The 15812-nt window shown below is 41.4% G+C and overlaps 1 protein-coding gene across 1 annotated transcript; it reads left to right on the forward strand.

Moving 5' to 3' along the window:
- The first annotated feature begins 5656 nt into the window (after nt 1–5656).
- Nucleotides 5657–11292, forward strand: LOC115200178 (S-adenosylmethionine synthase). The gene is made up of 8 exons (XM_029762999.1): nt 5657–5969; nt 6837–6914; nt 7133–7368; nt 7485–7628; nt 7857–8075; nt 8333–8515; nt 8633–8766; nt 9378–11292. Exons 1-8 carry the CDS (start codon nt 5876–5878, stop codon nt 9478–9480), a joined length of 1191 nt encoding a protein of 396 aa, XP_029618859.1. The 5' UTR covers nt 5657–5875; the 3' UTR covers nt 9481–11292.
- Nucleotides 11293–15812: the final 4520 nt, after the last annotated feature.

Raw genomic sequence — 15812 nt, forward strand, 5'->3', positions numbered from 1 at the left:
GCCAGCTATGCCTAGTGATCACAGTAATTTAGTCAGACAGACAACTTTACCAGGCTGAGTTTAGACTCAAAATAAGGTACTTGCCGATGTCAAGCTCTTTTCAAAAGCCTTCTCTGATGAAGCAAGCTAAATGACACAAATTGTTTGCTAAGCTACATGCCGAATGGATAGGCCTATGCTACCCTCACGTAGCCTATCTAAAATGACATGATGTTTACTGATCATAAAAAGCATGCAGTTACTTTCTGAATAACTATGATATAGAGCTAAATGTGCACAATTGTTTTGCATGGAATAATCGGACATTAGTTGTTCTGATGAGCTCTTCAAGAGGTGATCATATTACAATCAAAGAATTGTACCATTCATTTGACAATTCCTTGAGAACAGCATGCAGTTGTCAATGGTTTTAGCAGAGCTGGAGGTCTCCTTGCCCCCCAGAAGGCAAATAGAATGCTCTTCACCTTATTGTGACGCGTTATTGATAACGACCTATAGAAATGCATTTATTAATGTCTACTTTCATTTTGCCACATTTAATCTGTTACAGATACCTTAATGTATACTTTTAAATTATATTATGTGAGCTAAACATTTTTAAAAATGTTTTCCTTTTAGAGATTACTAATGTTACTGTCCCCACTACAACAACAAAAATACTGAAATACATGTAATTTTGTCCTTGAAACATTTTATTGAAATACTGTAGAACTCAATTTATTCCTATGGAGGACTGCACCTAATGGGGAGTGTCAATATGGCTGACCAGTGGCTTCAAAGCCACTCAATGGCAAATACATAGAATTAGTAATCCAGGGTTTATATACATCATTGGTTTGGACACTTACTAAATATAGAGAGACAATTTATTTGTACATCGTTACAACAGTGTATATATACATAATATAACATTTGTAATGTCTTTATTCTTCTGTGAGTGTAATGTTTACTGTTAATTTTTATTGTTTATTTCACTTTTGATTATTATCTACCTCACTTGCTTTGGCAATGTTAACATATGTTTCCCATGCCAATAAAGCCCCTTGAATTGAATTTAATTGAATTGACAAAGTCGCTGCATTGGCAACACTGCTCACGACACGTCGTCATACAGTAACGCATGCTGACGTCGCGATACTCGAGTAGGACTCCCTGATGCAATACTAGCGAAGTGTTAGGCGATTTGGTTGTTAGGCGATTTGGTTGAGTGACACCAAACCAGGACTTTCCATTGCACGACATGGCACTACATGGTTTGGTTTGTATTGGAATAGATGTTTATTTTTAACTGATTTAGACATTATTCCAAGATTATTTTCTTATCGGATACAATCTCCTAATAGAGATCACATGCGAAAAAGAGGAACGGTTCCCCCCCGAAAATATCTTAAGTGGAACGGACACTGGTTGAGTAACTGTTATGGGCTTCATTGATAAGAATCTCCTCTGTATGAAGCAAGCCATAAATGAATGGGATTGGTGACACCAGATGTGATTTTTACCTATCCACTCCACGTAGCCTACATACATACAGTAAAGGCATGATGATAATAGAACACGATATTACATAACGAGGCAATGAGCACAACTCCCATACCTAATAGTGTTATGCTTGACTCCTCTGTGCAACCTGGACTCAGGGGTAGACTAGTCATAATATAATTAGAGGATAACGTTTTTGTTATTTTTCTCAGAGCTGTGTGTAGGGGGAATGCCAGCTCTCTGTTCTCCCTGATGCAACACCGGGCTGGTGTTGAGGCAGAGGGGAACGTGGCAGTGCTATTGTGTCTCAGCCACATACCAGACACAATCGCTCTCAAAAAATGCTTTGTCATTCTGACTGGGGCAGCTGATATGAAGCAGGATGTTTGGATTTACACATGGCTTGATAATAATAGGATCGCAGTTGACTCATTGTCCCTCCTCTGCTCCTATTATATGACAATGAGTGAATGAGAAAAGTATCAAACTAAAGATGAGTTTGCAGATTCCTTTCAGATGTAATATGCCCTGCTTGTAACTAAGCACATTGTTTTGCAGATCACTTTTGCAGGCACAGATTCTGTTTGGTTTTCACTCGCACTGTACTTCACTCGCACTATACTTTTTGCTCCTAAATTGGGATGATTAACTCATTTCTGACATGGTAGATGTTTATCTCTGTATTGCATGGCATTGAATGAGGGAGGGGTACCACTTTTGCTGTTGACTTCTAGTCACTAATATACACTGAGTGTACAAAACATTAGGAACACCTTCCTAATATTGAGTTGCACCCCCTTTTGCCCTCAGAACAGCCTCAATTCGTTGGGGCATGGACTCTACATTTTAGTGCCCCCTCCCCTTGAAGGTGGAGAGAAAAATCTTTTAACGTTATTGTTTTGCAATTCTACACCTTTTGACATGGGGCGGAAATAAGTATTTCAGATTTCCTGCAAATATACTCATTTTTGCCATGGGACAGATAGACAAATATGCAGTTTTATTTTTTTGCAATGCATACAATTTTGTCACAGGGTGGAGAGTTTTAAAGCTACTTTCCTGCAATTCTACAAATTTTGACACGATTTATGCCATGTTAATGATATCTGAGTGAGAGTGACTAACAAAATCAATGGGGGCCCGCTGGAGGTCAGGGCCCCTTGCACGTGCCCTACGTGCCTGGTTGTTATTCGGCCATGATTGCTACAACTTTAGATAGCTGGCTAGACTAATTTACCAATCTAAAAATTGTTAGCTGATGTGGCTAATTGAGTGACTGTCGGTGACTGACAACAGAAAAATTGCTGATGCACAACCAAATTTTGAACTTGCACCTTATGTATTCTACTATTCTAACGCTCAACCGTAAATTGGAACCCCGACTGAGTTCCCCCCCAAAATGCAATAAATGTTGCAGTTTTAAAGCAAGTTTTTTTTAAAGTGACCGCTTATGCCTGTAGCTGGCCCTGTGCCCATTCGTCCTCTGAATGGCACACCTATACCAGTTTCAATTGTTTCATTGTTTTAACCTGTCTCCTCCCCTTCATATACACTGATTGAAGTAGCTTTAACAGGTGACATCAATAAGGGATCATAGCTTTCACCTGGATTCACCTGGTCAGTCTATGTCATGGAAGGACAGGTGGCCCTAATGTTTTGCACACTCAGTTTATATCTCAATATTGTGTTAAGCAGTCTAATTTGTATTTCTTGTAATCCTCTCTTTTAGCGTCCTTACATTGAACCTAAACACCACTGCTGCACAACCCTGGCCCTGTAAAGGGTGCTGTAACCCTTCATTATCAGTAACAATGAGGAAATAATCCCACTCTTAATCCCACATTTTGAGAAAGAACAGAATGGAACATGTTGCAGGCTGAATGAAAGCCCCTCTTAATGCAAGACTAGAGGCAAGCCCAGGGCCATATTGGACCCTTGTATTAGATAAATAACTTTGTGGGTGTCTGTGTTGGGTGTCATTATGTAGGTCAAGCAGTAATGCCAAACACACACCAGACATGCACACACTCATTCTTGACCTAGTCGACCATAACATGGTTAGCTCATGCATCCAGCTGTACTGTGCCAGATTGGCCTTTAATTTAGTATGTATTGCTGAAGTGTTGTGCTGGATGTTTGTCATTTGATGCTGCAGATCTACAGTGCCTTGCTGTGGCCAGACCATCTGTGGTACAAATGCTATTCACTTGGTAATGGAGCCCTTTTCAACACATCCATGCCATCATGTTCAAAGGTATTGGAAGGAGTAAAAAGTACAGCTGGAAAGCTATACTGTACATGCAGACAGATTTCACATGGCCCAGCAATCAATACTAGTGACAATGAATCCACCAGTGAATGAAAGCTGTGCTGGGTGAGTTGAGTAGAATGTCTAAAGTTATGTATTTTTCATCTCTCTTTGTTATGTCACTGATCTGACATGAACATGAGTGGAGGTCCATTTAGAGTGCACCAAGTGCCCCCACTTTCTGATAATAACAAGACATACAATATCTACCAGACAATAAAGTGCAACTTAACGTTTTTAAAATCTTTAATTAATATGAATTCAAGATTAAGTGGACTGAAATAGGTGTCGATGCTCATTTTGGGGTGCCAGTACTCCTTATATTTTAGAGCCAATATTCTATAAGAGGTTCCATAACAGACAGTAGCACATTTGAGGTGCACACCGGTTCAAGCTCTGCTTATAAAGACATGAAACAGCCATCCAAAATGCGATTTACAGTTCTACCAACCGTTGCAACGATTAGGGACATACATGCCCGGGAGCAACCTGATAAACCTGAAAATAAGTTTATGACAAAGTAAAATGGACGATCCTGCGTAGGCTGAGCGTGTTATCGCTTGCATAACTGAATTCCGGGTTTCACAAAAAGCCCCCATTTCACCATTCCCCTTCAGGCTAGATTGATCAGATCAGCCTCTCCGTTTTGTAACTTAATCAAAAGCCCTGGCTTTGAACATTGGATACCTTTTTGAGTGCAGATAACATTTACAATGTTTGTACATTGACGGATTTGCCGTCAGTTTGGTTTCAAAAAGTACTGAGGATGCACATTTCATAGCTGGACCCTGATTTTGACCAACCTGTTTCTAAATTCGAAAAATTAGATGCCAAATAGAATGTAATAAATCTGCAGTTTACAGTGTTCAAAGAAAAACTAAATGTGAAATGATAAAAAATCCCCATCATTGCTTAATGCAAATAAATGTACTGTGCACGTTTTTATTTATTTAACTAGGCAAGTCAGTTATTAAGAACAAATTATTATTTACATTGACGGCATACACCGGTCAAACCCGGACGACGCCATATGGGACTCACAATCACGGCCGGTTGTGATATAACCTGAATTCGAACCAGGGAGTCTGTAGTGACCCCTCTAGCGCTGAGATGCATTGCCTTAGATCGCTGAGCCACTCGGGAGCCCAAAACATCAAAATAATACATACTTTTACAGAATTTTGTAAATGATATACAACATTATAGCCTACAAAACAACTGTATTCCTTGCTTTACCGTTTGTTTTTTATACCCCTGCCCCTGAACATTTCTCTTGGTGACTGGTTATTCAGCTTGTACACTATAGACAGCTATAGGCTGTACTAAAGACTGTTGACCTGTTTTGCCATTAATTTATCGATGTGAAAATGCACTTTCACCATTTATTCCACCAATACAGGCAATTTATGTAGCTACAGGAAAACTCGGTAGCAATATTGTGGCCTAATTAATGTAGTTTCCCTAAATTGGTGAAGCAATTCACCAAAAAGTGCATATATGAATAAACAACGGCTGATGCAATCGAATCCTACAACGATGACTCGAGAAGTAGGATGAGGAACCACGATACCCAAAACCTTTGCTGTCAGTAGAGCCACCTGGTCAATGGTGGTTTTCTCTCGAAGGGATACAGCTTTTGTGAAAAATTGACTTTCCGTAGCAGGTTTAGAATAACTTACGCAACAGCTTAGGATAATTAATGTAGCCGGTTGGGAGGAATAGGTTAAGGTTAGGGTTAGCTAGAATGCACCAAAACAACTTTTGACGTCAATTCGACAAAAGCAATATACAATCTAGACATAGGTGTCAATGGTTGGTTCCACCCCCACGTGTAATACTGTTTCGTCAAACGCTCCCTGCACTGTAGGCTGGACAATTGAACGAGTCAAAATTTACCCAAGCCAGTGACGTTTCTGAATTTGTGAATAAATACTCGAGCGCCACGAACGAAAGATCGTGAATGCATGACATGAACTGACTGAGGAGAAGTCGCAGGAGGACACGATTAATTAATTAATAAAAGCCACATAATTTTGCTAGCTACGGCATTACTTTATTTTATCTGCCAAACGAAGAACGCTAACAATGATGAACGGACAGATGAACGGATTTCATAACTCTCTTATTGACGAGGACTGCTTCCTATTCACCTCTGAGTCGGTAGGAGAAGGACACCCTGGTAAGACCTAACTAGCTACAAATACCCCCTATAATAAAAACACGACTTTGCTGTGTACCTATTTATTTAGATATAGGTAACAAACGTTAGCTTGCTAGCACACGCAAGTCGGTGGTGCGTAGCCTAGTTTGCTAGCTAACATGCTTAGCTAAATACCTGCAGATCAAACCATATTGCATAAAAGCCGCATGTGAGGCCCAACGGCATGCTTCTTGGTTTATTAGCAAGCTAACGTTGGCTACTTTGCTGTGCGTTGTTAACATGGCCTCTATTAGACAATAATATCCGTCCTAGGGATTGAGTCGCGTAAAAAAACATGTATGTTCTCGAGTGGTCATAAGTATGCATAGAACGCTTTTGCCCGGACCGAGCCATAATATTTAGAAGATTCGGACTAGCTTGCGCGCGTGCTCTCGGGGAACGAGAGCATCAAACGCTAGTATAGATATGTAAAGACCTCTAAAGAGACTATATTAATTGTTCCACCCACGTCTCAACGGGTCGTAGTTTAGCTTTAGACGTCCAAACATATACGTTTTTATTTACACGTGAATCCGCGGAAATGGTGGCGGGTTTAGCCCCATTGCACGGCTGCGAGTACAAGGTGTTCCCCGCTTCAGCCTCTCCCACCATCGCCATAATCCTGAGATATGGTACAGCATGTGTATAACTGCAGTCAGTAGACCACTGCGTAGCCTGTCATACAATCGCGCCAAGCATAATCCAAACAGAAGAGCACTACAATTATTCCCATTAGTGTCATGCCAGACGATTTACATGTTCTGTTCAACAACCAACGATGTACAAATGTCTGTGTAGGCTTGTGAACTAGTGGTGCCAACTCTAGTCTTCCCTTTTTATAAATAGATAAGATTTGCGACCAGATCAGTGATGCAGTGCTTGACGCCCATCTCAAACAGGATCCTGATGCCAAAGTTGCTTGTGGTAAGAAAAATGACCTCTGTATGATGCAACTTCTAGCTGCCCTGGAGTCAGCTATGACCACATCAATGAGACAGCTCATTAAACTCTTGATGCATCTTGTTAATGTGTAGTAGGTCTATATTATGGCAACATTCCCCTGAGTTTTTCCCAGATGAGTATTGATGATGTGTCCTCTGAAAGGATGTGGTTATGTACTCTTCCCCTTCCACCATTCTCAGAGACTGTTGCTAAGACTGGGATGATCCTGCTGGCAGGTGAGGTGACATCGCGTGCTACAGTGGACTATCAGAAGGTTGTTCGCGACACCATCCGCCACATCGGGTACGATGACTCCTCCAAAGGTTTTGACTATAAGACCTGCAACGTGCTGGTGGCCCTAGAGCAGCAATCTCCAGACATCGCCCAGGGTGTTCACATCGACCGCAATGAGGAGGACATAGGGGCAGGGGACCAGGTAAGTGTTGGGATGCAGAGGACTGCTGCAGTAGCAGTGTTAGCTGTACATTTATCTGACTGTTATATGTGCAGCTTTCCTTTCTGATGTAACAGTTCTGTGTGTTCTATCCTCAGGGCCTGATGTTTGGTTATGCTACTGATGAGACTGAGGAGTGCATGCCCCTCACTATTATGCTCGCTCACAAGCTCAATGCTAAAATGGCTGAACTGCGTCGCAATGGCACCCTGCCCTGGCTCCGGCCTGACTCCAAGACCCAGGTAGGCTGCCAGTGTGTCATTGATAGGTGATTTACATTAGGGTAACTTGAGAAAGTGCCTGTGAAACTAGTTTGTTTTAGTTTATTTATCACGCATCAGATAAGTGAATAAGAAAAGTAATATTGCACTCTTTCTAACCTAGTTTGTGGCCAGCAGTATCTCCAGCATTGAACTAGTTTTAATCCATACCTGCTGTTGAACCACCCTGCTGACGTTTTCTCTGTGTAGGTGACAGTTCAGTACCGCCAGGACCGTGGCACCATGCTGCCAGTGCGTGTCCACACCATCGTGGTCTCTGTGCAGCATGATGAGGACATCTGCCTGGATGAGATGCGTGATGCTCTGAAGGAGAAGGTTGTCAAAGCTGTCGTGCCCTGCATTTACCTGGATGATGACACCATCTATCACATGCAGCCCAGTGGACGCTTTGTCATCGGAGGCCCACAGGTGAGACTAAGGGGTGGAGGTAAAACTGGGCATCTAGGGGGGGGGGGGCCTAAAGTAACTTTTTTTTTTTTATTTTTTTTTTTAAATCTCATAATCAATGTTTTGCTACTGTTAGAATTATAGTACCAGTCCTAACTTTTGACACCTACTCATTCAAGGGTTTTTCTTTATTTTAGCAATTTGTAGAATAACTTTTGACTGGTACTGTATGTCTTGGTAAAAGAATGACCATGAACTATTCATCCGTTTCCTTGCAGGGTGATGCTGGCCTGACGGGCCGTAAAATCATTGTTGACACTTATGGAGGCTGGGGAGCCCATGGTGGAGGAGCCTTCTCAGGGAAGGACTACACTAAGGTGGACCGCTCTGCTGCCTACGCTGCCCGCTGGGTGGCCAAGTCTCTGGTTAAGGCAGAGCTGTGCAAGAGGGTCCTGGTCCAGGTGAGGGCAGGGTGATATTGATACACCTCATGCACAGAAATCATAGGCGCAAAGGGGTGCCACAAAATCAAACCTAAAGTCTGCTGTATGTTTCTTCATCCATCTATGCTACATTAGGTTGCTTATGCCATCGGAGTGGCACACCCCCTCTCAATCTCCATTTTCCACTATGGCACATCCCAGAAGAGTGAGAGGGAGCTGCTGGACATCGTCAAGAAGAACTTTGACCTTCGTCCTGGTGTCATTGTCAGGTAAAGTATATGCCTCTATCCGAATCGCCCTCATGTTACTCACGCTTCCTGTATTTCTGTTCTGCCTAAACTATCACAGCCAGTGTTCAGAGATGGTTCTAACCCTTTACTGTATGATTACTGCTTTCTGTTTGGCTTTGTCAATCAGGGCTTGTGATCAGTTTGCCAAATCTGATATTCTACCCCTTTCGCACCCAACCAGTCTTGCTTGCAATGCCAGTACAGTATGTAATGTTAAAGCTTGGCGCATTGTCTCTTCTGCTAGATGGCATGCTTAATTACCCAGCATGACTAAAGGTTTCCTGCTCATCCAATTGGAAGGTCATAGGGTTGTCAGACCTTGTTAAAGTTCAATGCCATTTATAAATGAGATCAGTGTGCTTTCCATCTCCAAGCTGCAGTCCCTACACTGCTCAAGGATGAGTTGATTGGCAGGGTAAGTGTCAAAGCTTCACTCACCCCTCTTTACAAGCTGGCCTAATGAACCCTTCTGATCATGGTTTTCTTGCTGTGGCTTGACACTCCCTATTGGCTGGTTTGAGTGTTATAACTGTTGCTCTGAGGTCATTTCCTGTGACAGGCCTCTAAAATGAATCGATTGTGTATTCCAGGGAGCTGGAGCTGAAGAAGCCAATGTATCAGAGGACCGCAGCCTATGGCCACTTTGGCCGGGAATCCTTCCCATGGGAGGTGCCCAAAAAGCTCAAATACTAAACCTGTCAAGCTTTTTCCCCCAGGCCTGTTGGTGTATACTACAGAGAAGCCTGCATGGTCTTGGGGTGAAAGGCCCTTTAAACCCCCTTCCCTCATAATGGCATATTAAAACCTGATCTACCCCTCCACCTTTCCTTAAAATGCACCCAACCCCCCCTTTCTAACTCCGCTCTGTCATCTGTACTGTCTTTTTGCTGTTAGTAGTATAAGCTCTAATGTTCTCAAATATTTCAGGAAAGTAATGTTAAGAGAATAAAAGGGTGTTAGCTAGCTACCTGAATCACTGAAATGTGCTTCATTGTCCCCTTTGAGGAGGTCCTGAAGTACCCTGGTCTTCTACTGATGTCCCTCACACTAGAACTCGTAGCCCAGCCTTAACCAAACTACAGTATTTACAGTTTCTTAGGATCTGGGCTTAACTGTCCTTATACTTCATCAGTTTGGGAATATTTTGCTACCGTTAAGTCTAATGACTTAACAAGGTTACACGTTTATGTTAATTTACTGGTGCTATGGATGTAAGGGACACCGCTCGAAGCAAACAGTTTAGGGAAGCAGTATTGATTGGGGATCCCCATTAGCTACTCTTCCTGGGGTCCAAACAGTAATGCCCCAATCTTTCCTTTTAGTGTAGACTTTTGTTGTTAGTCTGGTTTTGTGACCCCCTAATCCTTCTCCCTCACCTTTCAAGATTTAACTTCAATTATCCTTTTGGAGGATATAAAAAGGGCACGTTTTAAGGGTCAGTGGTTGCTGTTTTTCAAAAATGCTATGCATTGCATGCTGAGTAACAAACACATTTTTATTGTCAAGTTCTTGAATAAGCAGAGTAAAGTCTCAGATGCCCCTGCAGATGTCTGTGCTGTTTTCTGACGTAATACAGAAAAGTCAGAAGCTGCTATGTCACTGCGACGGTCTGTAGGGGTGTTTGATTTTATACTTAGTCATTTAAAATATTCTCATTGGATTGTCCTAATGTTGAAGTTTCAATTTTAAACAACTCCTTCAAAAGGTAGTTTAATTTCCTTCTGTTTCTATTTACATTTTATAAAATGGTTTAAGGTCAATACCCTCCTTCCTTGGGTATTGGTGGCAGTTGTAGCTACAAAGAAACCAATTTTTATCCTGAAGGAGAGCTGTCTTTGCCACAATACATAGCTCTTACTACTGGCAAACAATATTAAATAAACCTTTTTTTTTTATATTTATTTGTTCTCTGAAACTTGCCATGGCTTCAGAAGGCAGCTTAAAGGTTTTAATCATATTTTGACTTGACTGAATGCCATAACTAAGTTGAAACATTTTTCAGTGTTTCTCTCGTGGTTCCAAAGTGTCATACAGAAAAGCTTTGGTCTGCTTCCACAGGGAACTGTCACTGGCTGATGTGATGAGTGTTGCTGTTTTGACCACAGATTATTTTGGGTGTGATTGTATTAACCATACAAGTCTACTGTTCGCCTAACTCCCCCACCTTATCCTTACATGAAGAGATGGCAAAGTTTGGCTGGTGTTGTACAGAGAAACCAGCCTTGTTTACAAGCTGTCTCTTGTATGGATGGGGTTTCCCTTGGAGCTTTGGTTTTGTTTCCTGTTACCACTCGAAGACTAGTCTGCTGGCTACTGTGAGTAAGAGTGCCTTTTCTATTTCCTCCCCCAATCCCTGTATTGAACCCATTTCTTCCTTCCTGTTCTCTATCAACATGCATCTGACATCCTGAGGAACAGGTAGCTTGTCTCAATTCTGTCTTCAGAGGTTGGCTACTGATTCCTCATGTCAAAGATCTGAAATAAATGGCTACTTTCCTTCATGAAGCATGTTTCTGGTGTCTCATTCCTTGTCTTTTTTAATTTTATTTTTTACTGTATTTGAAAAGGTCATTTGATTTAATTGTCTGTCTAGCTAGGTCTTTGTGCACAATTGTTTGACCAGTGCTGCCACTAAAAGTCATAAGTAGCTAATGGTGTTATTAGTTGGGTCAATCGTGGGGGTGAACAAATAATAGTGTTGGAGTAATAGAAAGTAACACATTGTAATTTGCCATAATCCCATGTTTCTGGGTATTTAAGCCATGGGGACCACCTGCTGTTCTATAACTGATTACGCAGCAGAGCTGTTAACCTGAAATGCCATCTGGATGCTACTGCTCTTTTATGTAGTATCTTGCCTTAAGGTGGTCCCACCAAAGTCCTTGACAGTTTCATGGTGGCTGTGCAAGGGTGTTTTCCCCCAATAGTGACTTGTTATGATGACTATTTAGTCAAGACAAATATTATGAGAAATTGCACATCCTGTATAGTGTACCAGCTTGACTTCCTCAACACTTGCATGTGGGTAATGGACACTTGGTGGGTTACCTATTTAAAATATGACCACCCTATGCTTTTATCTGAGTATCTTTCATACTTACAAATTAATCCAGGATCAAGTTGAAGGGCAAACAATCATCAGGATAAGAGCCTCTCTTGCGATCTTTACTGTTACCCAATCACCTCACAGAATGCGCACACACCTCCTTGGACCACTGCCAGAAATAATTCCTTCAGGCATGGTGTACAGTAAGGTTACCAAGACAATGACTTGTTTTACCTACAGGTGTGTAGCAACTGATAATGTGCATAATGTAAACTTAATTATTCAGTGATTACATTGTCCTAAAACATTTTTAATTAGTGTCATGACCTAATCACTCATGGCATGCTTATTAAGTGTCACACTGGAACACTTTATTTACATGCCACAACTAGGGTTGGAAAGGGCGGGTATGTAACTGGAAATGTTATGTTTACCAGTAAACTACCAGAATTGTGGTATCTTTTCAAGGACTGTATGTACTCTATCACAAGACATCTAGTGTCCCTTTAGGTTATTAGGATTTTTATACCTTGAGACATGCATGTGTGCCATTCAGAGGGTGAATGGGCAACACATAATTAAGTGCCTTTTGAACATATTATGGTAGAAGGCGTCGGGCCCACCGGTTTGCGTGTCAAGAACTGCAATGCTGCTGGGTTTTTCACGCGTATCAAGAATGGTCCACCACCCAAAGAACATTTAGCCAACTTGACACAAATGTGGGAAGCATTGGAGTCAACATGGGCTGCATCCCTGTGTAAAGCTTTTGACACCTTGAGTCCATGCCCTGATGAATTGAGGCTGTTCTGAGGGCAAAAGGGGGTGAAACTCAATGTTAGGAAGGTGTTCCTAATGTTTGGTATACTCAGTTTAAGAAATGAATATGATCAAAAAAATACAATGACAAACCTGCAAAATATTTTCCTGAATATAATCCAATTTAGTGAATACTGTTGGTGTTTGAGGGTTTCAGCATGAAATGTCCTTAATATTTGACACTTATTTTACTATGCGTTGGTTTCAAATTGTTGGCAGTTGTGAAAAACGTATGCACTTCCGTTCTGACAGAGTGGAGACGTGTCAACCCCCCTCAGGTGGAACCATTCCAGCCAATGAGAGGGCAGATACAGTATGTGTGTGAACAACAGGCACAACTCTGATATAAAAAATTAGGGGTGTTCTTTAGCAAAGTTATTTCACGTTCATCGACCTCATGAATATGCATAGCCCTTGAATTTCAACGGGGACAACTCCAATATAAAGTGTTTTCTCAAAGTTGCTGGGATGTCATGTGCATCATACTTACTGTATATCAGTACACTCATAACCTAAGCATTATGAAACCTCCAGGGGACCATGAAACAATGTCCCATGAACATCCTAAAAACGTTCTCTGGAACTAGAACGTCTTAAAGATTCCTGGGACAAACCAGGAACTAGACAAAACCTCCAGGGGACCATGACACAATGTCCTAACCACTTTAGGCGACCATTTCGGGATGTTTTGGGGAAGTCCTAAAGACTCATTTTTGTTTTCAGGGTTATATCTATAAAAAACATTGCATTAAGATTTTAGTAGTAGTTTGCTAAAAGATCTGATGCACAAACACACACACTCTCTCATTTACACAGACTCAATAACTGACGGCCTCACTGATTCACTGACTGACTGGGGTTGTGGGTGTGTATTGGGGGGTCAATTGTGTAATTTGAAAGTCTTGATATTACTGCTAAAGTCAGGTTTAGAGCTATGATTTAGGAATGGGGTTTGGTGTATAGTCTGCTACTAGTGAAGAATGATACTTGATATGCATGAAAATAAAGAGTGAATATTAAATTATTAGTTAAAGTTCTTACACTATTCATGGTTTTTTCCCCCCCACATATTGTAATAATCAACACAATGTCATAATTATTACATTATGCGCAAAAACGTTATTTCGTTATGCGTTCATTTTTATTACATTATTGGCAATTTATTACATTATCAGCATTTATTACATTATAAATGCATTATCAAATTAGCAGCTATTACATTGGCATTTTATTACATTATCAGTTGCTACAACGGTACAAACTGTAAATCCCTGCTTTACATTATTAAACTTGTTATTCAGAGGCAGTCAGTAAAGGTTGAGATACAGTTTGAGGTCTGAAGACAGCACTGTCCTTTGAGGGTACAAAGCTACTGTGTCTTAGGAGGTGGTCTTTAATGTAAAATATACTGTCTTAGCCCAGTATTATTTCACTTCCTGATTTAGAAATAAACCCCCACCTTTGTCCGTATGGATTGTTCCATCTGTAATTCTTAGAGAGTAATCTGCTTTCCAAAAAGTACAACTGCTTCGTTCTGTTGTATTCAGAGCATGATCGGTAATATAAACACTTTCTCAGGCAGACCATTTACATCAGCAGTCAAATCCTGTTCAGTTCATTACTCAGAATCCAAATAAAAGCTGTAACTAGCTGTTCTAAATGAGTAATCTTTTGCGCTGGCTCCCTTCTAATAACTTGGGTGGTCATCGGACGCTCTGGTACATTGTGACACGTTTGTCTGGCTGCCTTTTTGATCTAATTAATAGATTTCATAGTCTGCTCAACCCAGAGTCTGCGCCATCTCGAAGGGGATTGGGGATCAACGTTGTGCTATGTTAGCCTGGGCACCATTCTGTTTCTGTCTGTTCTGGCTTATCGCCATCTTGGCAAGGCAACAAAACAGCATTGTTGAACGGTTGAGTAGCCAATAAGCCAGGGGTCTCCAACCCTGTTCCTGGAGAGCTACCCTCCTGTAAGTTTTCGCTCTAACCCGAGTTGTAAATAACATGGTTCAGTTTATCAACCACCTAATTATTAGAATCAGTTGTGCTAGATTAAGGTTGTAGTGAAAACCTACAGGGCGGAATCTCTCAAGGAACAGGGTTGGAGAGCCCTGCTAGAGTGGTGTATGTACAGCTTGTACATTAATTTGTCAAACTTAGTTTGTTTTGTGTCATTGTCTTGTGCCAGAGTTGCTTACCTAAAGAGATTAGCAAACCTACACCTAAACAGGCATGGCAGCTACTGTGTGTGTGGAGGTTTGTAGCCTTGATAGTGGCTCAGATGGCGTCTGCTTTAGGACGCCTAAAGCCTTCAAACAACTCTGGACCTTGAAGACAGTTCCACTGCATGTTTTCATTGTTTCCCAATGATCAGGGACTGATTTAGACATGGGACACCACGTGTGTGCAATTAATTATCAGGTAAAACAGCAGGCTCCGGATCTCATAGGGTAAGAGTTGAATACCCCTGCCCTAAAGGAACTCTCACTCACCCTTCCTCTTTCCGGACAAAAATATCCAGGTGACACTTGACTCCGCTAAGGATCAGAGTTCACTCGGCTTACTTGCTCCTAGAGATAGAGGTAAAAGAGCACTACGAAGAGTGGCGTGTATTCATGGACGCCAAAGGAAGCCGGGCTTCCCCCAATAATTGACCAAGAAAAAAATATTCAATCATTTTTCTTTCGTCTCTGTGTTTCATAATTTTCCTTCAAGTCATAAGAGGCTGAATGCATCTCAACGGAGAAAGCATCCGAGCGAGTGAAACAGCGCCACTGTCTCTGAATGTGTAGGCCATCTACAGTGAGGGAAAAAAGTATATGATCCAAACGTCAGCCTCGAAACCTTAATGACTTGGAGAAGATCTGCAAAGAGGAGTGGGACAAAATCCCTCCTGAGATGTGTGCAAACCTGGTGGCCAACTACAAGAAACGTCTGACCTCTGTGATTGCCAACAAGGGTTTTGCCACCAAGTACTAAGTCATGTTTTGCAGAGGGGTCAAATACTTATTTCCCTCATTAAAATGCAAATCAATTTATAACATTTTTGACATGTGTTTTTCTGGATATTTTAGTTGTTATTCTGTCTCTCACTGTTCAAATAAACCTACCATTAAAATGATAGACTGATAATTTCTTTGTCAGTGGGCAAACGTACAAAA

The sequence above is a fragment of the Salmo trutta genome, chromosome 9 (genome assembly GCF_901001165.1).
Source record: "Salmo trutta chromosome 9, fSalTru1.1, whole genome shotgun sequence".
Taxonomy (NCBI): Eukaryota; Metazoa; Chordata; class Actinopteri; order Salmoniformes; family Salmonidae; genus Salmo; species Salmo trutta.

What these genes read in the sequence shown, in the direction of transcription:
- LOC115200178 (XM_029762999.1), top strand. Translation starts at nt 5,876, where the DNA reads ATGATGAACGGACAGATGAACGGATTTCATAACTCTCTTATTGACGAG. An exon ending in TGATGCCAAAGTTGCTTGTG is followed by an intron (nt 6,915 to 7,132) that starts GTAAGAAAAATG and finishes CACCATTCTCAG; the next exon opens with AGACTGTTGCTAAGACTGGG. An exon ending in GCAAGAGGGTCCTGGTCCAG is followed by an intron (nt 8,516 to 8,632) that starts GTGAGGGCAGGG and finishes ATGCTACATTAG; the next exon opens with GTTGCTTATGCCATCGGAGT.